General features: G+C 36.9%; 1 protein-coding gene across 1 annotated transcript in view; it reads left to right on the forward strand.

Annotated features, from left to right (window-relative positions):
- The window catches only part of PARP8 (poly(ADP-ribose) polymerase family member 8), a 110,083-nt gene that overhangs the window by 50,048 nt on the left and 32,794 nt on the right, over positions 1-27,241 (forward strand). Inside the window, exons 3-11 of the mRNA XM_050328904.1 lie at positions 2,971-3,008; positions 7,914-8,003; positions 9,319-9,392; positions 11,766-11,843; positions 16,252-16,346; positions 19,789-19,849; positions 20,877-20,967; positions 23,819-23,885; positions 25,192-25,317. Of these exons, the coding sequence (XP_050184861.1) occupies positions 2,971-3,008; positions 7,914-8,003; positions 9,319-9,392; positions 11,766-11,843; positions 16,252-16,346; positions 19,789-19,849; positions 20,877-20,967; positions 23,819-23,885; positions 25,192-25,317 (720 nt within the window). The remainder of the gene's footprint in view (positions 1-2,970; positions 3,009-7,913; positions 8,004-9,318; positions 9,393-11,765; positions 11,844-16,251; positions 16,347-19,788; positions 19,850-20,876; positions 20,968-23,818; positions 23,886-25,191; positions 25,318-27,241) is intronic.

Genomic DNA, 27,241 nt, shown 5'->3' on the forward strand with positions numbered 1-27,241 from the left:
AGAGGGTCTGGACTGAATAAAACAGGAATAGCACCATCATCAAGGCTTTGTTTACACTCAGGAGTTTAGCTGTGTTCGTGTAGCTAAAGCAATATAACTGAACGAGCAATGGCGATGGTTAGAATGTGTTTATGGGAATGGAAATAAATTATAGTGCTATAAGCTGTATTTAGTAATTGCAATAAGGTGGTACAGAGGATCTGCATTGCCAGAGGGGAACAATCACATCTCTCACTGGAACAATCATGTTGTACTCCTATGTGAGGGCCGGGCCTAAATTAATTCCAGTTGCATTTCTGAGTACTTAAATGAGAAAACTGCTTCAGTAAAGGCTTTCTCTGGATTTGAGAGAATTTAACACTGAGAGGTGTTGAACACCTGCATCTCTACTGAAGTTTGTGTAGGTTAAGGTCCTGTAAGCCATCACAGTCCTGTGTTTCTGTCTGGGCTCTAAATCTTATTGAAGTCAGTGGGAAAATGCCTGGGTGGCTACAGGACAGGAGTCCCTTAAGAGACCTTTAATAGCCTTGTATATCTTGTTCTCTGGCAAATCATGTGCACAGTCAGTAGGAAGCAGTTTATCCTGAGTGCAGAAAAATTTGACAAAGTGTGATCATATGTGACAATCATAGAGGTGAGCTGAGATGCAAATCCAAGTTTTGTTTTGTTCATTAGTTTTATTTCTGCTTTTTGCTTCCAAAGTCCACACATAACTAACACAAGATGACAAGTCCAGGCAAAGCACCACCACCTTTCTTTGGGGCTCAAGCCATTTATTCTCCCTACTACTGGATTTACTGGGTACTGGATCAGACCTTGGATTTGGAGAGTCATCACGGGGTCTGGTTTGAGACTATTTCTAACTTGCATTTTCGTGAACCTTTATATTTGTTCCATCTCACAATACACAGAGTATGTTTTTTGGTTACTAGTTTCCATTTAGCATCACTACAGCAGCTGCTGCCTCAGATAAGTACATGATGAAGAAAACACACTTCCATAGGGTTTCTGCATATGTGCACATAGAGTAAGTCAAGTCCAGCTTTAAAATGAGGTTAGATTGCTGCTGGCCTTACCCAGTTGAGTATATGGACTGATGGAAGTTGTGTAACTCTTCAGCCCCTGTCCTTGTTCTCAGCTTTAAAACAAACCCATGTACAGAAATTCTGGAGGCAGCAAAGAGGTGTACAAGGAGACAGTCTAAAACAGCAAGATTGATGTACCTCTTTTGGTACTAGAAGGAAGAAGTCAATGGTAACAAAGGCAACATCTAGAACATGGGTTTTGGTGAGAACAGGCCCTCAACTGACATCCTGGTGTGTTTTTTTTTGGTTGTATGGTTTTTCTTCTACACCACAGAGCAAAATTCTCCTTACATGACTGCAGTGAGATAAAACATTTCCTTACTTTGGAATATTTCCCCATTTAAAATAGTGATATTTTGCACCATGACAGATTAATTAGATTTAAATAACCCAATCCTTAGGGAAAACACTACAAGATGAGGGGATGCAGATGCTGCCTATTTCAAATGTCAAAAAAATAATTGAAAGAGAAAAATAATAAAATGTTGAATGGGCACAATGATGGGATTTTAGCTGGCTTGACTGAGACTGTCAAGAGTTGTGTGATGAAATCTGTGCTCAACTGTAATAAACACTCCTTCTGCTTCAATTTATGTGAACATTTGCAGATGTTGAAGAAACAGGCATCTTTACCTCTTAATCAAACAATACATAAAATAATCTAGAATAGATGATGGGCAAAAACAACTGACAGAGCTGTGTGTTAATAGATTGAGTTATGGGAGCAAGTGGGAGGGACCTACTTTTTCGTACTGATTGTCCCTTACAGTCACTGAATTGTGAAAGTGGAGCTCATTTAATGGAAGTCCTTGAGAGAGAAAAGTTAAAAATCATACCTTTCTTGTCTACATGGAAGCAGTATTCCTGTCACTTAGAAAAATCCCCTGAACCAGTTTTCAGCAATTTTTCATCAAGTACAATACATACCAGAATTTATTAAGAGGACTGTGCCGTCCTGGCTTTGTCTGCTTAATGCACTACAGACATGAGCCCATACTATGTATTATTTATATGAGTAAGTTGACACAAGTTATAGGATTTAGAATTGGAAATAACATGAATTATGCAACAGAAAGCTTTCAGTGTGGTGCAGAGTTGAATGTTTTTAATGCAAAAATGAAGATGCGCACTTAAAACCAGAAGGACTTGATGGGTAGTTAGATAACTGAGCAGTCTATTTGTCGTACTCTCAGCAGCAAGTTCAGTGAAGATCTCCCTGGGTGATAGGGAAAACGGATGTGGACTGAGATGGAGGTTGAGGATGGTGTGTTTGCATGACTCTTTTCTGATGAAGCTAATTCAGGTAATCCACGTAGTGAAGCTACCCTTTAGTGTGACTGTGGTTCTTTCAAATTAGATTTGAATGCAGCTTGACCAAAAGGTACAGATATGACGTAATATGTGGAGTTTTGATAAGAGAATGGAGACCAGGCTATCCAGAGCCTTTGCTGGGATTCACAGAAACATACAAAAGTGCCTCAGACAATGGGAAAGGCCTCCTCCTGAGTCTTAAGTCAAACACAAAGGCCAGATGCAGGGAAAACTGGGCTTTACTAGTTTTGGTTCAAAGAGTCAGAGTGACCTTTCCTTTTTTTTAATTACAAGTACAGATATTGTAAAATGTTACTGTAAAGGGAATTTAGCGCAGCCTTCATACTCCTTTAAGAAGGTTGAAATCAGGGTGTGCCAGTTTAGCAAAGTGAGCTTTCATAATGGGCATGATGCTTTTTATTTTCAGCTGAGCACTTCAGAAGCCATCAAAATAGCTGTTACCTTCTGTTCTGGAAACTGTCAAGAACCTATAAATAAGCATGAAATAATACAGGAGCAGGAAAAAATGTTATACCAGCAGTTAATGATGATGTTTCCTTTTTTTTTTTTACAGTGTATCCTATTCAGTGCATGTCTCTGAGGATTACCCAGGTACAGTGCAACATTCTTGTACTTTACACATGTATGCATGTTACCACAATTTGCTGTATTCAGATGGAAATACCTGAAAGGGTGTTGATGTCTTCCAGGTGCATCTTGTGCTAATAATTTTCTATCAGTTAGAGTACTGTCACTGTCATTTCTCCTTTTCAGGCATCATTTATCAGATGTGTCAGGGTGAGAACACAGGTTCACGAGTTTAGAGAGACTGGGGCTTGTAATGCTTTCCATGTCTGGAGCCAGCAGTGATAGGAGTGAGAGAGTGCCCAGTCTCTCTTTGGCTTGATAGATAAAGCTTGATTTTTAAAGAATCTGAGCAGCCTGGCGCACGGCCAGCAAAGCACTTCTGCATTAGACCTTAATGAGACTACTCATGTTCTCCAAGATAAGCCTGTGGACTGTGCACTGATGCCTCTCAGGGTTAGTTGAGCCAAGAATCTGTGCATGGACCTTCAGTAATGTTAGCTTGAAAAGCTGGGTTGGCAAAAGCATTTGTGTAACCATGTGGCCAGTCTCAACAAGGGGAATTATTCATAGGAAAGACGACCAGGTAGGAGCAAAAGCTAGTTTTCAGAAAGGTTATTTCCCCAATTTCCTTCACAAAGAGACTGCACAGGTACTTCAGGCAGTACAGGCTAGCAGAAACAGAAGAGGGAATCAGGGATGACATGGGCTGTGCAAGTAACAGTACATGGTAGTACTGTCAGGTTGCACCACGCTGTGCACCTGTGATTGCTGAATGGTGTAAGTACCATGAATGATATGAAACCCTCTGTACTTTTTTGATCTTTATCCATAATTTCTTTGTACTATTTCTCAAAGAAAAAATTTCTTGTTTCTTTTAGAAGCTCTAAAGAAGTGTGACTTTGATCTTCACTGATGAGCAGCAGACTATGTCTGATCAAAACACCAGTGTTTGAAGCATATATACAAAAAAATCAACAGTGGTGCTAAAAACAATGGATTATGTGAAAGAATGCTAACAACCTTTATTAGATATACTTTTTAACCAATAAAAACTAGAGAGAAAAATGATACTAATATTAGTCTATTCAACATGTAGAAAGGGGTGAAAGTATGATTAAAAAAATGCACAGTCATAAATTGATTTACTGATTACTCTATTGGGCCGACAATGAATGGAGGGACAAATGTTTGGAAAAAATCTTCACCATATGTTATTAACAGTTTCTTCTACTAATCATTGCAAAATTTTACCTCTGGGAACCCCTAACTAAATGGCAAGCTGGAGCACTGAACCAGCAACAGTTACTCCCACAGCACATGAGATCTCATTTCCTGGCAAACACTTCTGTCTGACAGACCTCAGATTTCCCTTGTGAATGTTATTTGCAGCATGTCCTGATGGCCTACAAGCCTGAGTGACTTTGTTGGCTTTAAAACTTGATGAATATTCTCTGCCATCACCCCCTATATTTTAAAGGCAGATAGCATTTGAACATTTCACACAATAGCTAGCTTGGAGTACAGAGTAAACCTGCACATCTACTGATTAAAATCCAACCCTTCAAGGCTTTGGAAGACCTGATTTCATTCCCATCTCAAGGTTTTGCAGGATGTATATGTGCTTCATGATGAAGTGGTTTGTTGGGAATGCTAATAACTTTTTGCCATTTTACAGCCTTGATCATAAAATACTCATTTTGACTTGGTAAACCAGATTCTTTGCCTCCTGTCTTTGTCCTAAGTCTCTAACTTAACATTACTACTGACTGTGGCTCTCTTCTCTGGTATTTGTTTTAAAGGACGTTTCGGGGACGTGTCAGGGTGTGATGGTGTCAAGTCTGGGAAGCTTTGTCCTGTTGTCCTTCTCAGCTGAAAGGTGTTCTTCAAATGCTGCTGCTGCTTGATAGAGTTCAGAGCGTCATATGCTCATTGAATTAAATTTCTCATAGGAAAAATCTTTATAGATCAAGGTTTAAGTCCATTATTGCGTAGCTATACCAGACTTGTATCCTGTGTAGATTATGTAATACAGAGTGGATCGAATCTGTAAATCTAGGACAAGGCTGTCATAGTTGATCATCAGATAAATTGCTAATGCATGCAATACATATATGAAAATAGAAGACGTGAAGTCAGCATACAAATGATGTTGATTAAGCTAAAGTGATACCACCAGAAGTAAATTTTAGATACTGTAAGAAGAGCTTTGAGTAATATGCATACTCTCACTGTCTGTATTACTGTTGTGTATGCAGCATCACCACCTTGGCATTGATAACTCTGTGTAGCTGTTGCTGGATTGCTTCATAAAACACCAAATACAAACAGCAGAGCATTAAATTGTACCTGTGGAAACTGTAATGTGACATGACAACTTTCAGTAGTGGAAAGTGTTTGAAAGTTTCATAATTGTGAACGAAAGCTAAAAATGTACTGACAAAGGCACACTAAAAACTTAACAGGGATAGTGCTAAGACAGTAATGTCTGAAAATAACGTATCCATTGCTGAAATTGTTAAAATAAAACTGAAAAGTTTAGTGGCAGGTAATAACAGTTCCAGCAAAATACCTCTGTAACAATTTTCTCATAACATTGACACAACTGTTGAAAATAATTCTCCTAAATAGTACTTACAAAATACAACATCAATGAGGAGACTGAAGTCCCATTAATATGAGTTTATCATGACTCCTGTGAGAGCTTTTACAGCAGCAAGCATTTTACTAATGAATATATGTTCAGAATTATTTGTGTTGGCTGACATAAACTTGTAGAATTACTGTAGTGTTTTATCCCACTGATTTGTGAGTTACATACTTGTTAGCAGAAGCATTTTTTTCTTAGACCTCATTAGACTGCAGCAGAGAAGGAGAGAACCAGTTTGGCAGCAAGTAGTTTGCTGCATCCCTCCGCTAAGTCAAGGTACTAGATCCTCCTCTTAAGAGAAGAGGTGTTCCTGGGTGCAGTGTGTCAGAAACTGGATGTTCAAGAAAACAAACCAAAGGCAATGTCTTAATTTCAAGTTTCATAAGACTGATGGAAGATAAAAAAAAACCAACAACTAAGAACTGCCAGATAGAAAAGGAAAAAAACTCAACTTGGCAGTGAAAATTGTTTTCCAGCTGCCAAGAAAGAATGACAATGGACATAAAAACATAATTACAATCTATAAAACCTGTTACTGAGCAGTCCTTTTTTCCATATATGTATGTGTATTCAAAACCTGTTACTGAGCAGTCCTTTTTTCCATATATGTATGTGTATTCCTTACAGAACATACTGCCTTTCCAAGTTTTTTTGTACAGCAATAAGCTCTAGCACAAGGATTTCCGTTATCCCATCCTTATATATGGTGTTAGGTATATTTAGAGCCAAATGGTGTCCTCACTTATCCCAGCTCATTAGACTCTTCAGCAATAACTTGCACTCTCCAGCCCAGAAAGGGATGGGCCTCTTTGTTGATGCCCAAAAACTATCCAGCATGGTGAGGCTGACACTGAAATGATGACAACAAAATGGAGTATGCAAATAGAGGCAAGGCAGGGCTTTTGGGAGAGTGTAAGATGCAGCTGTCCTGAAGGCATAGTTCAATGCCTCTCCTGGCAGCAAACAAAACTGGGAGAAGGAGTGAATGCTGGCAGAAGGGACCCCACTTAATTTGCATGATGCTGTGGCTCTAAAACATGTCTCTGTGCCCAACGTGCAGCTGAGCAGACACAGACTGAGCTGATGGAGCAGGTTGCTGTACCCACTGGAGTGCTTAGGAATTGGTGTTGGCCTCCTGCAGCATTGCCTGCACACAGTCTGTGTGTGTTGAGCCAACCACAGATCACTCACATGCAGCCCAAGCTCCCTCTTGATAAAAGTGGCTAAGAACTGTTGTGATATAAAGGATGATATTACTGAATTTTCCTCTCAATTAATTTTAATGTCTATAACATTTTACTGGAAGCACCTTAGACAAAGGCTTTGAGGTTGCAGCAGTATGTTTGGAATTACTTGAGAGTTCATGAACTTTGCTGATGTGGAACTGGATTGTTCAGAATTTTAATAGATAAGTCCTTCTTTCAGTTCTGTTATTTGTCTCTTTATCTGTGTTATCTTAATTGTCAGTCTTTCTGCTCTAGAGCATAAGTTTCAATTCAGCCCTGATCATTAGAAAACAAAATACCATTACTTTCATAGGCAGTTCAGCAATACATACAAAATTAGCTTGTGCAGATAGTACACCAAATCTTGATGCTTTTTGTTTGTTGTTAGTAAATGTTTGGTTGGAAAGCAAAAAAGAACCCAAACAAAAAAAAATGAACAGAACACAACCCTCAGCCTAATCCCTATATTTTTAAAGAAAATTTAAAATAGACATCGTATTCATGTCCATACCTAGTGTTTTTGTTAAGTGGGAGAACTTTATTTTTTTCCTGAATCAGGCACAAGGAAGGTTATGCACTGATTAGAAGACACTTCAAACAACCTTTATGTGACTAGACAAAATGAGGCACGAGTATTTTGTATGATTGGCTGTTAACAGTCAGCTCTCAGTGCAGCCTTCACTCTGCATGGCAGATTTAACTTGAGTTTTAGTATCAGGCATAGCAAAAAAAACAGAGAACAAGTATTAATTTTGAAAAAGGTTGGCCACAGTAAGCTTTGTGGTTTGGTTCAGAGTGGCACTAGGTGTGGGTCATAAAAGCCATGACATTGAACTCCAGGGGTTTGCTTTGTAAAGGTTGGGTCTAAATCTTCCATCCTTTCTTTTTGTTAACAGTCTTAAGAGACAAAAGCCAAACACACCAGGAAGATAGTGCTTAGCTCCCTTAACCATCTTGGAAGTGGTTCCTTGTGGTACAAGGGTGGGACAAGAAACATGGGAAGGGTCTGGCAGAGTACAATGGGAATTTACCATGCAAAGTATTTTTCTTTTGTAGATAACACTTACGTTTCCAGTTCTGATAACGATGAAGATGTGCTAGTCACAACAGAGCCAATTCCAGTAATTTTCCACCAAATTGCTACAGGTAATCTTATGTTTGGATAGTTTTATCAAGTTCATACTTTGTGAGGAAAGACAAGTCCACACTTAAAGGGAGATGTGTTAATGTGTACAGCTGTACAGTTTGCTATTTTCTCACAGTCTTAACATAGTAAATTGTCCTACTTTCGGAACAGAAGAAATTAAAATACCTACTTTAGGGATCACCACATTTGTGTAGGCAGAATGTATTTTATTCTTTTAATGCCTTGCAGACTGTGCTAGAGAAATTCCCCTTTGATAGTTAGAGGTGCTTAATACTTCCCAATTAAAAGTTTTCATGTTTGCTTACTTACAACTTCACTAAATCTTCACCACTGTAGACGAAATAGTCTGTGACTACCACTGCCTCTGGTGAATTATTTCCAGAAATTTCAAACAAAATGATTCAGCTGTTTCAACTAAATTAGACTATAGAAAAATGTTATATTTTTTCCAAATGACTTTGGAAAACTTACATTTTAAATTATTTTCTTAGTTTCAAAAATGATTTGATACATGAAAAGGTATGCTTGTCAAAGGTACAGGCATTTATAAGTGTACAATAAAGGTTTGTGCATATTCCACAGAGGCATTTTATATTTTATTATATAATTCTCAGATTGTTTCAGGTTACTGGAGAAACTGCACAGACGGTCTTCAGATAGGCAATTCTTCAGATAGGAACACTTGACTTTATTGTTGTTGTTGTTGTTATTATTATTATTATTATGGGCTTTTTTTGCATAACACAGAATTACTTTGAATTCCACTGGAAGACCAATATGTTCTTCAGTCTTTGATCTCATTTGTACAGATGTAAATCAGGAGTAATTTTACTGAAGTGGGTGCAGTGGCACACAAACAGAATCTTGCTATTCTAGTCAGAAGTTTGAAATTAATTTTACTTGCAAATGCTTCTTTAATTTGAAAAGAAATGAAACCTATCATTTAAAATAGAGTGAAACCCTGTGTTTTATATAGAAGATGAATTGATTTAATTTTCATGAGGGGTTTTGATTTTTCATTCTTTTATAAATTATACAAAATTAATGAATGATGCTAAATTGTAAATCACAAATTGGCAAAACCAGATCTCCTGGATGGATCAACTTAGTTTCAATTCACAGTTAAAAACATGAGTCTTCTGGGTGGTAGGGGCTTCCTAGTTTCAGAGTATTGCATTATAAACTCTTTGATGCATTTCATATTGGTAATTTTGTTCCTTATTTGCTCTACTACTGCAACTAAGAATTCCAAGTCTACTTATGCAAAATTATTTCACTTTTTTTCACATGTTCCCCATTTTCTTTTTTTTAAAGAATTAATAAGAAAAAACAGTGATGTCAACTATTACTTATCCATAAAATCAAAGTTACAGAGGGAGAATGGAGAGGTATGTATTTCTTGTATGCTTATTTTAACAGAAATTATTTTAAGAAACAACAGTAAATAATAAAATATGAGTGGTTGCGATAGACTTTCTATCAAAGTTTGCTATGTGATCTGTACATGTTTACACATTTTAAAACCTGAGCATGTTTCACTAGGTTTCATATGTGGATGAACCAGAGATTCACTTGTGATTTCAACTCTCCTCTTGTCCTAGGAAATGTGGTTTTGATGTTTATCTCATTTTTTGTTTGACAGTGGTGTAGACCCTATCTACCCTAAAAATACAGCTCTCCTGGAGAAGTAGATGGTGATTCTGTTACCTTTTAGCCTGCTCTTGCACATAAGACCACATCCCAATTATTCAGCTCACTGCTTCTTCATGCAGCCTGTGGCAGTCCCGCTGGACACTCTAGACCTCTGACTGACTCCACTCACCATAAGTAGAGTCTTGAGTATTAAGGTCTTCCAGTCATGGTTGTATTTATGCTGCATCTGGTGCTGATCACTCCCTGACCAGTTTCATTGAGACATGAAGAAAGCAGTGGCATTAATGTCTGCGAGGCTTGACAGTGTTATGGGTTCAGAGAAAGTACCATATAGGCTCCTACCTCGAGCATTGTCAGGAGCTCAGGTGCTTGACTTAGGATTTCTTTTGGTAAAGTTGGATGCTGTTTCTTGATGACCGTATTTAAGGTTACTATCTGTATTTGTCCCTGGAAAGGGAGGATAAGCATGTCTAGATGCTGTATGTATCAGTTTTTTTTTAGTAAATGAAACCTGATTTGACATAAAAAACTGCACTAAAAATACTTCGCTTCTACTGGCTCATCATTGTATTCAGTGCTCTGTAAACATGGAAGAAATTCAAGTGTGGAAAGAATTTGCCCATTTGATTAAAAGCCTGAAATATAGTTAGCATCTGTGGGACAGGATTTGAGCTTTTATTTTTTTTTAAGTTGAACAAGGTATTTAAATGTGAAAGTACTGAAAATAAAAACCCTTTTTAAAAAGTCTCTAATACTGACCATTTCTGTTGGCTACTCAGTTGAAGGTTTAGTTAGGATATGATTGTTTTTTCACTATTCCAATGTGACAGTTTCATTTTTTGTGTGGAATTTTTGTTCAGTTGAGTCCTGTTCTAAAACAGATTTCCCTTTGAGCTAAGGTTATTATAAAACAAAGAAGAATAAAGCAACTTTATTTCTTTTCAGTGAAGTAGAAGCATAAATTATTTTTGTGCCTTGTCATACAAAATTGCCATGAGATTGGGCAAAATACAGTTTTTACACTGTCTATATACATACAGTGAATAGAGCACAAATTTAGAGGCAGAGATAGGGAAATGGGATTACAATATCTGACCATAGAATTTGTTGATAGGAGTATATTTTTGCAGTCATGATTATGGAATTTAGGGTTAGTGTCTGTTATTTGATTCAAACATCTGATTTCTGTTCCATTACAGCAGTTCTGTGCAGAACATAAATAAAAGCGAAGCAGTTGGTACATCAAGTTCAGGTTGAAGTGAAGAATTGCAGTTTTAACAGGTGTTCTTTAGGGGTTCCTAGTCAGCACAGATCATAGAAATAACATATGCATTGTGGGAAACTAGAATTAATATCTCAAGCAATTGCATAATTATAAGAAAAGGTTCCATTCTTGGGAAACAGAATGTGGAGTTACAGTCTGTACCATGATCAGTGCTATTTACTTGATGCAATTATTCACAGAGCAACTTATTTAGAGCAGGTTTTACTTAGGTAAGCATATGACTTTCTAATCCTTACTTTTCACTGTCTCAGAGCATAGCTAGTCAGAAAACTAAGTTTGACCTTTTCTGGCATCAGCATGGACTTTCTGATAAAAAGAGTAATTAGGCAGCAGTGTGTCAGTTTTTCACAGAAGGAAATGTTAGATAGTCTCTGTTTGGACTTGGATTATTTCCTTAAAGTATTAGAGCTTTTTTACAAGACTAAAGTAAAATAAAATTGCTAGGTTGCTGAAACAGCAAAAGAACTAAATCCAGAACCAGTCTTGGTGTGTAAGTCATGCTTTGTTTAGCAAAAACACAGAGTGAAATATCCCTGCATAGTCTGCTGAATTATCCAGTTCTTTAAAATACCACATTGTGTCTGTAGCCAGGCCCAACATATATTCAGATATTTTTATATACCCTGTATTAGGTGCTTGTTTTGTCTGATACTTCACTATTCTTAAAACCAGCCCTCTGGAAAAATTATAGTTAGAGATCACTTAGAAAGGATGCTATGAGCTTATTTGTAAAAAAAAAATAATTCTTGTAGTTGTATATAAAGCTATAAATGCAAGATCAGCGTATTACTTTTATAATTGTTAAATTTCCTTTTTCATTAAGGAGTCACGGCACAACAGCACAGTTGAAGAAGACTCTGAAGGAGATAATGATTCTGAGGAATTTTATTATGGAGGACAGGTAATGCAGAATAATTTGCACAATTTTCAGAAAAAGTAGTATATGAGAGTTCTTTTTGTTTATGATATATCATTGTGTTATGGATAGAGTGCCATGAGTACGTAGTATTTTGTAGCAGAAATATTGTTAAACTTTATCTCAGATTCAAAATAAGATTATACTGTTTACATCTGCAAATCTGTTAGAATGAAAAAAGCAAATATTCTCCAAGAAGCTTGAAAATAGAAACTAGTTGCTTACTTCCAGGAAATAGCTTATCCCATTATTGATACAAATCAGGCTGCGAAGGCTGGCTGGATCCAAATCTGTTTCCTTCTGGAGAACTGCCATTTTTTTAAAGTCAAGAGCACTGCATTTTAATGGTAAAAATGGTTATTACAAAACAGTTTTGGTCTAGGCAGTTCTTTTTCTAAGCTCTACAGTGATATTCACCTTGAAAAATGCAGCATAGTTTAGATGAAAGTACTACTCTATGTCTTTCCTTCTTCTTCCCTCAGCAAAATTAGTTATTACATTCTCTTATGTATTGGGAAATAAAATCTTTTCATACCTTTTCCTTTTGCAATGTGCTTCACACTGCTAGTCTCTTTATGCAGATTTCTTATTTTTTAGCCTAAATGTTTCCCCAAGGAATCATTCCTTGCTTTACGCTGTTAGAACTGTTTATTTCAGTGAACATTTTAACAAATTACGGTCGCTGTTTATGAAAGTTGTCACTGCCTCAGCCTTGAGGCTGAAGCCGTCCGTGCCCTGGATGCAGAGCCAAGGCTAAAGAAGCACGCCAACAGTGCCAGCAGGGTGGGTCGGTGCAGAGAGCTGATGAGCAAGACATCCCTGAGCCTCTTCTCTTGCAGAGCCAACAGTGCGGTGGGGTTGGAACACAAAATACATGTCGAGGTGCTTTACAGTTAAAAAAAAAAAAAAAAAAAAAAGGCATGCCCCTGAAAAGCTGTAAAAAGCTATATTGAAAGTGGAACTGAAAAAATGTATTTTCAGTGTCAGAAATAACTAACAGGGAATATTGGCTCATGTTCACTTTAGAAATGACTGCAGGAATTGCCTCCCTTCAGCTGCTGACTTCTACAGCCCCATGCTGGCGAATGCTGGGGAGGACCATACACATAATTCAGTGCAAAGAGCAATGTCTTATCTTAATCTGCCTGATCTTGCCCTGTAGTGATGAGTTGTGTGTGCTGGCTTCATTTTTCAACCCTGAAGAAAGGGCAGTAACCTCAAGGTGAAGGAAAAGGCAGAAAACAGCTGTGAGTGCTTGTTTCTTGAACCACATCTAATACATCTGGTAAAGGATGCCTGCCAGTGCCCAAACGAATGAATAAATATTAACACTGCCTATGAGACATGAACGCAGAGAGCAAGCAGTACATCATTTTGCAAGGTGTAAAAGAGTTGTGTAATAAGCAAAACTAGTTAGAATCCAGTCGAAGCCGCATTATATTGCATTTAACTGAAGGAATTGTAACTGGCGAAAAAACACATAGGTTTGCAATAAAAGTAAAGTATCAGATGATTGTAAATGTCTTGAGTATAGAATATCCAAAACACAAATATGGAGAATAAAGAGTGGGGGGAAGCATCACAGAAAGTGAAAAAAAAAAAAAAAAAAAGGAGGAAATTTGAATTTAAAATTTCATGATCAAAAAGACAAAATTCTAAAGAAGACCTGTAGTATTGAAGAAAATACTGAAGACTCAGAAAATAAATAGCAAATAAGGTAATGAACAAAGTCCCTTGAAAGATAAAAGGAACGATCCTTTTTCAAACAGTGTTTGTAAGATGTTAAGTGAGCACCAGGTGTAGTGGAAAGACAAAAGAGTTGACTGTATACGTGGTGAACAAGCAAGGCAAACTCCTTCATTTGAGACAAGTGTGTGCTGTGTCCACAGAAAAAGGGGACAAAAATAGTGACTTTAGCAACTAGAGGGAAGAGATGCCAGTGTAATTGTGCGCAATACAGCTGGTAAAGATGGAGATCATGGATAATTCTTAGCATTTCTGAGTGGTTACAGCTGGAAAGACATGAGAGCCACTGATGATGAAACAAGGACCACGGAAGATGGGAAATGGCATTTGATGGGCAGTGAAAACAAAGAGCAACCTTTTGCGTGTAAATTAAATGTTTGTATTCACTTCCTAGGCACCTGCTTGTAATCCTCCCTAAGGATTTAATGGATAAATACTTTAAAGTAGATAAGTAGTTCAATAGCCTAAGACCTATTGATTTTCAAAGGGATTTAGGTTTGTAAATCACTTAATCTCCTTTTAAAAAGCAACCTTTTGTCATTATGTGGGACAAAATAATCTGAATAAGGTTTTATATTAAAAACTGAGATATTAAAACCTTTCTAAACACAGATCTTTCAGTCACAGTGAACTTACCAGATTTTTTAGCCTTTATATTCACTTTCTCGGCAACTCTTTGTTAATTCTTGCTTTGAATCTCTGTATGCTACATTTGCAAACGAGAACCAGAGATGAAAACAGTAATACTACTGCCTTTGGCTCTCTCAGTTACAGGACATACTTGAAAATGCAGAAATGCAAAACTCTGACAGTTTCCTTTGCGTACATCAGCACGTCTGTGGCACTAATTCAGGAGTGGAAAGTACCATACTGTCGTCTTAAAATTTGTCAGAACACTACTTTGTTTCCTTTTTGAGTTTATAGCCTCTTAGCATCAGAAAGTAAATAACAAAAAGCATTATGTTGAGGAGTTCAGTTTTCTGCATAGTGTTCCTTTTGGATTTTATTGTTATTGATACATAAGACTGATTTAAAAATCTTGTTTAGGACCAACAAAGGTGGCAAGTGCACCCCAGCTATGATTTATGAAATGATTGCTATGCTCTCTTTGGAAGCAGGACAGCAATTATTTACACATCTTTAAAGAATTTTTCTTTGAGTAATGAGCATGTAAAAAGGATTGGTTTCCCCCCCACCTACAGTGAAAAAAAATTACAAGGTTTTCTTCCCCTGCTCTTCTACTAGGAAAATTCTTCTAACATGCCTATCCAAGCTAAGGAAGGATATTTTGTAAACCTTCTGGTATGAATGTCATTGATACTTCTGATAAGTACATGCCTATGGTATGCTGATGATTTCTGTGCCTTATATTTGAAAAAGTCTAATCAAATTATTATTTGCTCATTTTCACATGTAAAAAAGTGATCATCTGATTATTATTTTAATATTATTGAAATTTAATTAGATTGAAAAGCACATCTTTAAATATTAGAGCTGAAAGTGTCAAAGCACTGGTTTTCTACAGATTGGGAAGTACAAATGGAAGAAGCAGTACTGCAAATGGATGCAGCTTTGCAATAACAAGAATTCTCTGCAGGAATTCCTCTATAAGGATATAGATATGTGTATGTCTAAAGGGATAAATTAAACTCCAGTGCTTTGCTCTCTGAATTTGTTAAAGGTACAGAGCAAATCCTACACTCGTTTCTGAATTTGTCCAAATCTAGGGAGTTCATAGACTTCTATGGAATTACTGTCATTCTAATAGTTGTAAAGAAGTAGATTTAGGTTCACACAGTCAGGATTGTATTTCTTGAGAAAAAGGTAATAGTAGACAGATTTTTAATAGATTGTTACATGCCTAATGAAGTATTTTTGATCTTCTAGAAGAGAGGAGGATATTAATTATTTTTACTTCATACATTCCAACCAAGCCAGCTCACAAGTTTTGCTTTATAGTGTAAGCACAAACATAACTTTTTCCATTTTTCATGGTAGAGTTTGAAAAAAAAGAAAAGGGGTGTTGGTGTTGGTGTCTAAATAGGTGTTTCTTTACACCTTCTCTGGTAAAATACTTAAAATTAGAAAAGGTTCTTTAATTATTTTTTTCTCACCTGGTGTTATTGCACTGGTGAATAGATTACATCCAGTGGGTAGTCTGAAAATGTAATTTAGATGCTGAGACGCTTGGTGTAGAGAAAAGTTTCATACTTCTCTTATTGTGCCCAAGGCATTCTGTATCTAGTGTATGTGAGAGTGTGACAGCAAGAAAGAGTATGCAAACCTTTGTCCTGTAGTGATTGGACTGGGACGGTAAGATTGGGGATATTTGTTTCTTATCCTACTTAGCATTTTTGAAATACAGAGGTGTCCCAGAACAAACTGTGAGACAGAACAGGACAGATGGATGAGACTCCACAAATAGCAGAACCCTCAAAACGTTTCAAGGCAGAGGTACCTGCTTTAAAATCTCATTACTTAGCAGAATAGATAGCCTCAGTGCTTCAGCTAATCAACACTCTGTCCTTCCTGAGTGTGGCATCAAGGAATCTTAATGCAGTATATTTTGCATGGGGAACTTTCAAGAGCCTAGATAGGTGCCAGTAATGAAATAAGAACTCCCAAGATATTTTTCTTTTCCCAATAGGTTAGTTATGATGGAGAACTTCACAAGCACCCACAGCTGGAGGCTGATTTGACAGCTGTGAGAGAGATCTATGGACCTAATGCAGTATCTCTCAGGTACGTCATTGACCTTACTGTGTTGTGGAGCCTTTAATGTTTTGAATATTGAGTTCCATGTGGGCCTTCCCTGACTACTGAAGCACTAGTCTCTTCTGGTGAAGAAATGCAGAAAGCATGTTGTGTTGCAAAAGAAAGGAGCGCTGCAAACAAGCAATAATGCTGGGTTTTCTTTTTTTTTTTTTTTTTTAAAGTTTGTTTTTTGTTGTTGTTGTTCAGTATGGGTACAAGTGGCTGTGCTGAGAACAAGCCCTGGAATTCTGTTCTGAAACATCATTGTCTTTTGCAGTTCTGGTGGTATTTGATCAGGCTTTTGCATTTTGTTGAAAATTACTATTCTACGTTTCTCTAAACCCTTGTTAAACTCCTTTTCTGTCATATTCTGTATATTACCCTGGAGCTGAACAAGAGGAATGATAAGAGATTTAATAAATATTTTCCTTAGGGAAAGACTGAAAGAGTTGGATTTGTCTAATCTAGAAAAAAGAGAAGAAAAAACCACAGTAACAGTTTTTCTTCTTCATAAAAGCTGTTTGTAGGTAGAAGGAATGATCAAATATTCTGTATTGCCATCATGAGAGAGACAGTAAAAAACTAGGGTATGATTAGAGGTTGGGGAAGCTTTCTAATTATGGGAATCTAAAGTATCCTACACAGGAAAGTAGTGGAACCTTAGTCAGATGTGGATTGCTAAGAGTAATTACACAAAAATTCTACTGGAGGTAGATAAGCATGCATGATTCTGCCATAGGGCATATCTATGTGATATTTCAAATACGCTTCAGGTATTTTATAACTTTATCTTCCATCTGTGTAATCTCAATAATTTCATAAAAATAACAGGTAGGCAAGATGTGACAGACGTGTCATATGTATTGCAAGAAAAATATCAAAGTTGCCATACAAACGAAGTAATAAAATGGAGATAAGATAATTATATTAGGTATACGTATACTACAAGTAATTATTTCCCTTAATTTCTAAACAGTAAGCTGTGTTACTTTGTCATAAGAGAGAGCATGCCTACAACTGTGGTGTACTACACCTGTACAGATTAAGTGGAAATGTACTACATTTCGAGGACCTGGGGAGTTGAATAGTTGTGTGTGGGTTTAGGAAGTGAATGAGATAAGTTATCAGTTGCCAACCTGATAACTGTGAAACAGAGAATACCTTGCTAATAAGTTTCCTCACGCTCCTAAAATTGAAATATTATGTGTAACCTTTCAGAAACTTTAATACATATAATTTATTGCATCAACTGTTTCACTGGAAGCATTGTGATCTGCTTGAGCTCATTGTAGTAGAAATTGGCTTCTGTGACTGCTTTTGGCATGTGTAAAATGTGAATGCTTCATCCACTCTATTGCAGTTAAAAATACTTATAAATTCTTGGAAATAAACCTCACAACATTAGGCATTCAGTTTCATCACTGTTGCAGCTCCACTTCTCTGAGGAGAGAGAAGTTTGCATGACAGGGATGTCTACCAAGATGCATATTTCCTAGACAGTTGAGCCTCTTTTGCATAGTCTCTTGCTGTAACAGAGTAAAAGTTAGGTACCTATACCAGAATGCTTTTCACCACAGCTCTTAGAAATCTGACCACAAAAGCCATGAGAAGGTGATTGATCCATCCAACTGTATCTCTTCATATTTTTTATGCATTGATGGACAGAGGACCTCTGGGAGCTTCAAAATCAGGTTGTGTTCACGAAGCCATTTTAGGCAGCAGATCATAAGCTGCAGATGTTGGAATAAAACATAATTTCTTCCTCACTTTCAGCATGGGAAATTTAAACTAGAGTCAGCATCATGTGTCTAAAATCCGTCTTCTAAGATGGTAGTGTATTGGGTGCAAAGGGATTTCGGTGAATATGGAAGTTTCACAATCAGAACTAATTTTTGTCTTGTTATTTCTTCCACTAATACTTCTGTTATGTTAGTTCAACTATGCTTCTGTTTAATTTATAAAATTATGCTTGTTAACAGCCTTTTGAATCTTAGTCATGTAGGTAACACCAGCCCACATACGTAAATATTACTTAAGAGTGCATAACAGTCTCTGGATCTTCTGGAAAATGAACAAAAAACCCTCATGGCACTGTTGTGTAGGGTCCTGACTAAGCCATTCAGTGAGTGGAGAGCTTACTCACTGTTTCAAAGACAGGTTTCCAGTGAGTTGTAGGAGGTCAGCAAGTGCCTGTACAGTTCTGGGTGAGGTGACATTGGAGTAGCTGTAAGGGTGGCTGGGAAGTCTTCTGTAATACAACCCTGTCCAGCCATTCACCTGCCCTGTGTGTGCCATGTGTGGACACATCAGGTCTAGAGAGAGAACTTGGGTGTGCCCCGACCAGAGAGAGCCATTGGGTTGCCAAGGTTTGGTGAACGGGGCTCTCTTCGCCAAACTTCACAAGGCGTCAAACAACTTCTAGTGCAAACTCAATCCTACCATGGCTGAGAAGCCAGTTGGGTAGGAGACTGTTATATTCAGACAAAATGTTAGTGTTTCAAAATTGCCATATGGGCTTACTCATGCTCAACTGCTACTATGTACTTAAGTCTAGTTTAATACAAAAGTGTGGAAGTCACTGTGAGAAAAGCGTATGAACGCAGTGTAAAGGAAAAAAAATAGCGACTAGAAGCTAATCTGTAAAAAATTGAGAGTGATTACATTTTTACAGTATTGACCACTTGAGTAATTTCAATGAAAAGGAAAGCAGTTTTTTTATTCAGGTGCATGAATGAGTATTTTCTAGACCTATTTTTCAGAAGTCTTCAAGTATGTAGGGGATTGCAATCCAAGTGAGTTAGAAAATAAGAGGCAGAAAAGTCACAGTTTAAATGTAAGATTTCAAATGGCAATGAAATACCAGTGAATATAAGTTAAATCTGAACCTTGGGAATTCCAGCAATACTACACATAAGAGATAAAAAAGGCAACTATTACCTTGAGTACATTACAGGGCAGTCTTTATTTTTGACAAGCAAATGCTTGAATGTATGAAGCAATCCCCCCAGTATAATATGTTCTCTAGGCTATGCTTTATTTGTCTACGATGATTTATCTCAAACCTCTTCTTAGGTTACTGGCTGTTGACCTGAAATACTTCTGAAAATTATAGGTGCAGCATGTGACTATTAAATTTCTTTGTTTATTTGTGGAATACATGAGACAAAAATACATAGCAGCCATGGAGAGATTTTGGGGGAAGTGGAAGGAAAGATTTATTCTGTTTAAGCAAGATTCTCTGAAAAAAACTTACAGCATGGCAGTCACCCACCAATTGGGAATATTAATCCAATCTATGTAAATGTGTATTTTATAACCATTCTGATTTTACAGATGAGATTATCCCTTATAAAATCTTCCCTGTTGTAAGTATTCCTGGGTTGAGGAGTATTTTAAGGAGCTCTAATGTAATGTAATTCTTTCCTTTCAGGGAATACGGAGCCATTGATGATGTAGATATTGATCTACATATTGATGTTAGCTTTCTTGATGTAAGTGATCTAATCACAGAATTACATAATGAACATTAATACTCATTTAATTTTGCTACACATTAGACTCTCTAGACAACGACTGAGACTTTCCTTTTGTGGAGACTTGATCTTCACAATTGGCTGTCACATTATTGATTGATATTCGGTGGAAAGATTTTATTTTCCTTTTATGATCGCATTGTTAAAATGCTTTCTAGGTTTTTATTTGCTGCATGAGTATTTCCTTTCAAATGTGCTTTGTGAATGGTAAATGTTTTAACAAATATAAATGAAATACTTTTTTTTTTTCATGTTATCATAGACATTAGTCATGTGAAAGCATTTAAGCATTTCTTACAGCCCTGAAGGGAAGAGGGCCTTGGCTGGAGTGCTTCTTTACAATGATTAGGGAGAGACAGCGGTGCTGTCGACTGGCAGCATGGCTTCAGTAGCAGTTTGCTGTCAATAACTTCACACTTCCTCACTGCATCTGTGCAGTAGCTTTGTGGGCTCTAAACAAAGAATAAAAATTAGAACTTTTAAGGTCATCATTGGCTTCCGCACAGTTATGCCAATTTTTTTAGGTTAGTACAGCACATAAGACAGTTACTCTTGGACTTATTTAAGAAATTTTTTTCCTTAAAAGTTAAGAATTTAAGGAAATTGTTGAATTATTTAAATCAGTCTTAAGGAACAATAGTTTCCTTTACCCTCTGTTACGGTGTTAGTTTCTATTCTGTCTTTGTTTGCTCTTTTGTTTATCAGCTTAATGTGTCTGCCTGCACTGTACATGCAATGTTATGTATAAACCTGTGCTTGGTTTAAATGAGTTTGCTCAAGAACTGGAATTAGACTGACACCGCTCTTGGGGGCGTTAACAGGCAGTAATTTGTCCTAAGTCTAAAGTGTAATGTTGGAGTAGATATTACACAACTGGGTAGATGTATGAATGATGTTTATAGCTACCCTGAGGTAGACTGAAAAAATGCAGCAGTTCCTCAAGATGGCTAATTATGTCTGTTTTTTTCTTTTTATCTTGAACTAGGAAGAGATTGCTGTGGCTTGGGATGTGATTCGCACAGAGCCTATAATAGTGCGGTTGCACTGCTCACTTACACAGTACTTAAATGGTCCAGGTTGGTCAATTGTGTTTTCATTTTGTGCCGTGTATGCTTTTCTGCTCTGGCCAAATCTTTGACCCTTCATGTGCCTACTTCTACGGCTGATAGGAGTCCTATTGATTTGAATTTAAGCTGACTTATGTTTGCATGGCTAGGCACTCTGTAATGACATGTGCATCTAATTTAAACTTTCACAAGTGGAGTTTTGGAACTTGTTTTACTGATGTCCTTTGAGAGGCAACTGCTTTGCGTAGGGTTAAGGAATAAAGATTTGCAGTTTCTAATACGTGATTTCCTGATTTTGGAAATCAAGTATGATCTGCACAGGTGAGATCAGAGTGATAATGAAGATGTACACCGACCTTTGCAGCACATTAACGTGCCCTTTTTCATGCACCTTTGGAGAATCAGCCACAATAATTATCCTTGCAACTTCTCATTTCTATAGGAGCATGTGAACTCTGAAAATCTTCAGATTTGAATGAGTTAAGTGAATAAAGTTTCCTCATGAGAGACAAATGGTCAAGCTCATGAAGAATCAACTGATTTTGAAGATAGGGAAACATTCATATGCAAGAGTCTACTTCAGATACATTTTTACAGCGAGAAGTCAGACTAAATTTGGATGATAACTTGCCCAGATTTGGAGACTTACAGTACAATCTGTCAGTTCAGGCTTTTATCTGTGGGAGAATTCTGCCTCTGGAAAATTAATAGATATTTCCAGTCATGTTTAGCAAAATCTGTCTCAATGAGCTATTTTTATAGGATATGTTGCCTGATGCGTCTAACTATAAGCTATATTCTGTTCATTCAAATAAGCATTTCATTATATCTTTTTTTGTCCCCTTGACTTTGTTTTTTTTGTCTGTAGTTATTACTTCAATGATTTTTGTAAGTATTGAGAACTTAAAATATGTATTTGTCATAGCAGGAAGCAGTGTTAGTATTCAGAACGTTTCTATCAAAATGTAATTTAAAAAATAAAAAAGCGCAGCAAATAAGAGAAGGTGAAGCGTGAAGAGCAGTGTGCAGTAAGAAATGATCTAGTGAAATGAGAAGTAACAACAAAATATCTTCTGCACTGTTGACAAGGTTAAGATGGAAAGCTTAGTTCTCAGTGCTGCAACTGAGTGATTGTGGAAGTGCCTGAGTACAGAGAAAGGTAAGGTCAGGGCCAGAGGCAAGTGCTTTGCTGACACTGGTTTTATGAACTCAGCTACTGTTGCAGCCCTGTCTCTTTACTTACTAGTAGAGCACAGTGAGATCCACCATCTTTTGTGTTAATTCTGTGAATTCCTCTTCTGCCTTAAACACGGGGTTTTTTGAGACTACTGGGCCGGAATTTTATGCTGTGGTTTTTTCTCCTATAGTACATTCTGTTGACTGATAAACAGAATTACAGCACACTCCAAAGAACAGCAGGGGATATTAGTACTATCTTGATGCTGAGTAATATCCTGATTTTAGATAGTCATTCATCTAGTTAATAGCTTGTCTCAGTATTGTCTGTGTGGGCATTTTCTCCCATGTGCCTTAGAAACCTCTTTTAGGGAGGATGAATCAGCTGTTGGAGCTATTGGGATCTCTCCTCTGACTATAGAGCCTAGACAAAAATATTGGTCTAGATGTCAAATTTTAAGATTGCTGGTGTAGGTATGGTGATTCTTTTTGAAAGTATTCCTAATCCCAGCACAGTGTGTCTGAAATTTGACAATCGAGAGATATTGCTACTGCTAATGAAATAATTTTGAAAAAATCAGTTTGTATTTAAAAGATGAGTTTATGTTTTATGTTATTTGAATAATAATATTAGAGAAGGGGCAAATACAGTGCTTTGAACTACATGAAATTGCATGGCTAGTTTAGATATATTGTACTTGATTTTAAAATTTGATTTATTAAAGCAAAATAAAGTATAAACTTTGACATTCTGAATAAAATCTGGTTTTGTGAGTGGTCAGAATAACATCAAAATACTGATTTACTGTTTCTAATAAAATTTGGACAGACCTCAGTTTTTTTGTTTTCATTCCTTTTTTATTCTACTGCAGTCATTACCACCTTACACAAATTATAAAGTCTACTCGTGCTTGTAATATGCATTGGGTGTTGTTCTGCCTTGAGGACCTGAGGCTCTCTCAACAAGTATTGAATTACATCTGCCACTTCTTTCAATGTTGTTAATGGATTTTAGTAATGCCACTAGCTAATTTCCATCCTTCACCCTGTACATTTTCAATTTTGGACAGATGAATGTGGATACACCAATGCTTGGATGGGCCTCGAGGAAATGTCAAGATGGTCCGTGGCCACTGGAATTCACATACCAAGCACTTAGATTATGGTTTTGGATTGTGGATTAAAACACCCTCTGAAAGAAATCCCAGATACTAAATAATTCAGTTCCAGACTGGGCTTTCATTGTAGCCATAGAAACTCTACTGTGTGTAGACAACATTAAAAAAACATGCAAAAACATTAAAATGTTTCAGAGTTTAGGTGAGATGAATTGCCAGTCCAGATACATTTAATCTGATGCTGCTTGCTGCTTGCAGTTATATATATATATATATACACACACACACACACACACACACATTTTTGTAAATCAAGTTAGTGGGAAGAGATACATTTTGGAGAATTCCATTTGTAAAATTGTAAATTGTATAGGTCGATATTCCAGAAAGTACCATTAATTTTTTAATATGTTTAGATGACATATCCACTTTTGATTTGCTTCAATTTCATTGTCTATAGTCAAGGTCCAGGTAGAACAGAGTCCCTAAGTGCCACTTACATGGTCATCATGAGTTCTTCATTACTGTTGTGAGTTTATGTAACAACAGTATTTTTTTTTCCCTAGTGCCAACTGTGGATGTATTTCAGATCTCTACTAAGGAAAGATTTGGGCTGGGGCATCAGCTGAAAAAGTAAGTCTTGAAAAGTGTAAATCCCTGGTTTTGGGTGGATATTATATTCTTTCTAGTTTTTGGACCATGTCAAGTAGCATAAAATTCATATGCTGTCAGGTTGGTTGTTGGATCAAGGTGTTTTGACAGCTGTTGAGGAGAACCTTATCTGTGCTACTTGCCAGGGTTTTCTGTCCCTTTGCTGCCTTTTAGGGAGTAAGCTACCAAAGCTCTGAAGAGTGCAACTGGGAGTCAGTTTCATGTTTCAACTTAGATGGTGAAGCTTCTGAAGCAGGCATCTTTTTGAGCTTCATGCATACCCTAAGGGGGCCATGCTTTCATAGTGGCCTCTAGGATATAGCGCAGTAATTAGGCCATTCATATTTTGAGTACAAGACAGAGGAATAGCACTCACTGGTCATGGTACAATTAATTTTTATACAGTTTTGCTGAGTCATCTTTTCACATGTGCTTGTGTACTTGTAATAAAACGATAAGTATATAGGCTTTAATATCTGACCATGACAACATTAAGAAACCCTTAAGGCAAAAAAACCTGCTGTTGGTATTTAAAGAAATTCACTGCAACATTTTTATAATCTTACAAGTGAAGCAAGTTATTAAAATCTCTACAGTACATGACTTTGAAGGAAAAAAAAAGGAAACACTCCCCTCATATGAACAATCTCTTAGAACATTTCAGTATTTATACTGTCTCTGATTTGTGCACCAGGTAATTACTAAAGGTTCATGTAAGACATTTTCAAGACCATAGCTGCCTAATGCACAATTGAGCAGGAGTCAGAATACCCATGAACCCAATGGTCCCTCTTGGCTGTGGCAATGGAATAGTCATCTTTTTTGGTAAAGTCCATACTAAATTCAGCTTTGACTTTATCACTCAAAGACCCCCCACTGCTAGATTAGATTCAGAGAACAAGCTCCTACTTAGCTGTGCAGATGCAATAGCCTATCCCTGTAGTCACATGAGAGACAGATCCCCATAGCTGGATGTGATGCCCTTGAATTAGTTAGTCTCTGGATCTCTGTGAGAAGTATAGTCTGCATAAGTCTTGCAGTTGCAGTGGTTGTAGTCACACTGTATTTTCATTAGGACTTCCATTTTAAATAGTTCTGTGAGGAAAAAAGGCATTTTTGAGGAAACTGAGGCACCTAGTCATCCTTCCACATACATGACAGAAAACTTTGCCTGTAGATTGAGAACACTGCATTATGTCACCTACTTGGTGAGCGCTGAGACCATAGTATTAAAATGATTTGGCTAGGATAAGAAAATGTTTTTTTTTTTTTCTTTCTTAATTTCCAGGATCATGCAGACATTTGTTACACAACAGTGGAAGAACAGTAAGGAGAAATCTAATTGTACGCACAATAAGAAGGTGTCTGACAAAAAGGTGAAATCCCCTCTGCACATCTTTTCTACATTGCGCAGGTAACAACAAGAAAAATGAGTTGTTACAACCATAAACTGTTCAAAAGCTACAGCAGACTTCACAAGGTGAAATCTTGACTTTTCTCCACAGAGAAGTGCTCTATTTATATCTTACCTCATGGGTTTCCAGTCCTTGTGTTGCATGACATCAAGAGTGAACTGGGTACTGCTGCAGCTTCTAAGAATATTTGAAGGCAGAGCATTTCAGTACCCTGCTCTCTGAAACAACCAGGTTTCATCTAGAACTGGGAATAATTTTAACTTGTGTTTATATCTTTATTAGCGTGGTAGTATTTGACTGTTACTTGAATAGCAAGAATAAAAATATAAGTTATATATATACAAGTAATATATATGTATAGCATATATTATGTGTATTTTTAAAAACTTTGGTTTTCTAGCTCTTATTTCTACAGGAGTGTGCATTTTTAATTTTTTTAAACTAGGATGGTTTTTAATGAAAGACTGATTTTTAAAGATGCTGAGCACTCTTCCCTCTCCTCTATTGAATTACATTAATGTTTACTGTTTCAAAGAATTTCAAAGAACAAAGGAATTAAAAGCACAAGAAGTAGTTTGTGAATAATTAATTTCAATTCACTATGCTTTCTGCCAGTTACTCATACTCTTAAGTTTATATAAAATCAGGCTCTAATTTCACCTCTTTCAGGATTGTGACTCTTTACTCTAGTGTGTGTTCCTGCTGATGGAAGGTTGACAAATCACCCCTTTGATTCAGTGAATGAATTTGAATTGAATGCTTCTTTGAATATTCTGTATTTTTCAACAATTTTGCAATTTTAAATTCAATCTACAAGAAAGAGATAGAATACAGCAATTGTTCACATTGAAAATGAGAGCAGTATCAAAGATGATGGAAGGTTGGTTGTTCAAAGATGAAGGAGGAAAGGTGGTGTTTTAAGTAGAAAGCTTATCCATTCCCTACCATGCCATACACCATTGCCTGGGGTTTGGTTGTGTTCGGTAATGGCATACAAAACCAACCCATTCTTTTTCCTCTGGATTTTGCTGCTGATGCAGTGCCTGTCCAAAGATGGCTCAGGCCAAATGCAGGGACCCTCTCTGTCCCTACGGTGCCATTCCAAACTCCCTTCTGCAGGAGGGTGGTAGTGATTCTGCTGCTGCAGTGAGTCAGCAGCCTCCACATGCATCTTCCACTGTCACCACTTGCTAACAGGGTGGGGAAACCTGCCAGCCTCTCCCCTTGGGTTTTCACTTCTCTACTTGATGCAAACTGAAAAAATACTCCAAAGGTTGGGGTTGCTTATAAAACATAGGAAAATGATTCAGCATACCTGTTACATGTTCTTGCTTTGCAAGGACAAACAAATGTGAACCTCACAGAAATGTGACAGTACATGTGAATGTTGTTTCAGAAAAATTGTTTGTTATTTATTTTCTGCACTTATAATTTAGGTACCTCACATTCTCATTTCCAGTGTTACAGAGCTGGAATTTACCTAAAAGCAGAAAGAGTCGCATCAAATTGTCTTCCACAAAGTGCCCATGTTATTATGAGGCTTTTAAAAATCATGTCCTTTTCAGCTGAATTAAATTTGATTTACTGTCTGCAAGTTTCACTGTTCATTGTATCTTCCATTGGATCTGAATTTAGAATTTGTTATGCTGTGTCCAGAAGACAGTAACTTTAGTGAGATCATGCCGTGATGATTACATAGAAAAGATAGATTTTTTTTTTCCAAGGAAAATGTGTTATGATCTCATGTGCAATATATGGTTTTCATTTCAAAGATGATTTCCTGAATAATTGGTTTATTTAGAGACGTAGAAAACTTTACAAACAGCTGTAAGGTCATATCTCTGACTTCTACTTAAGTTGTCTTTTTAAATTCATGAGCTTGTGTGTAAATAGGAGTAAGATGTCTATTTCGGTATTGGAAAA

This window comes from Myiozetetes cayanensis, unplaced genomic scaffold (assembly GCF_022539395.1).
Source record: "Myiozetetes cayanensis isolate MyiCay16 unplaced genomic scaffold, myiCay2020 scf4, whole genome shotgun sequence".
NCBI classification, from domain to species: domain Eukaryota; kingdom Metazoa; phylum Chordata; class Aves; order Passeriformes; family Tyrannidae; genus Myiozetetes; species Myiozetetes cayanensis.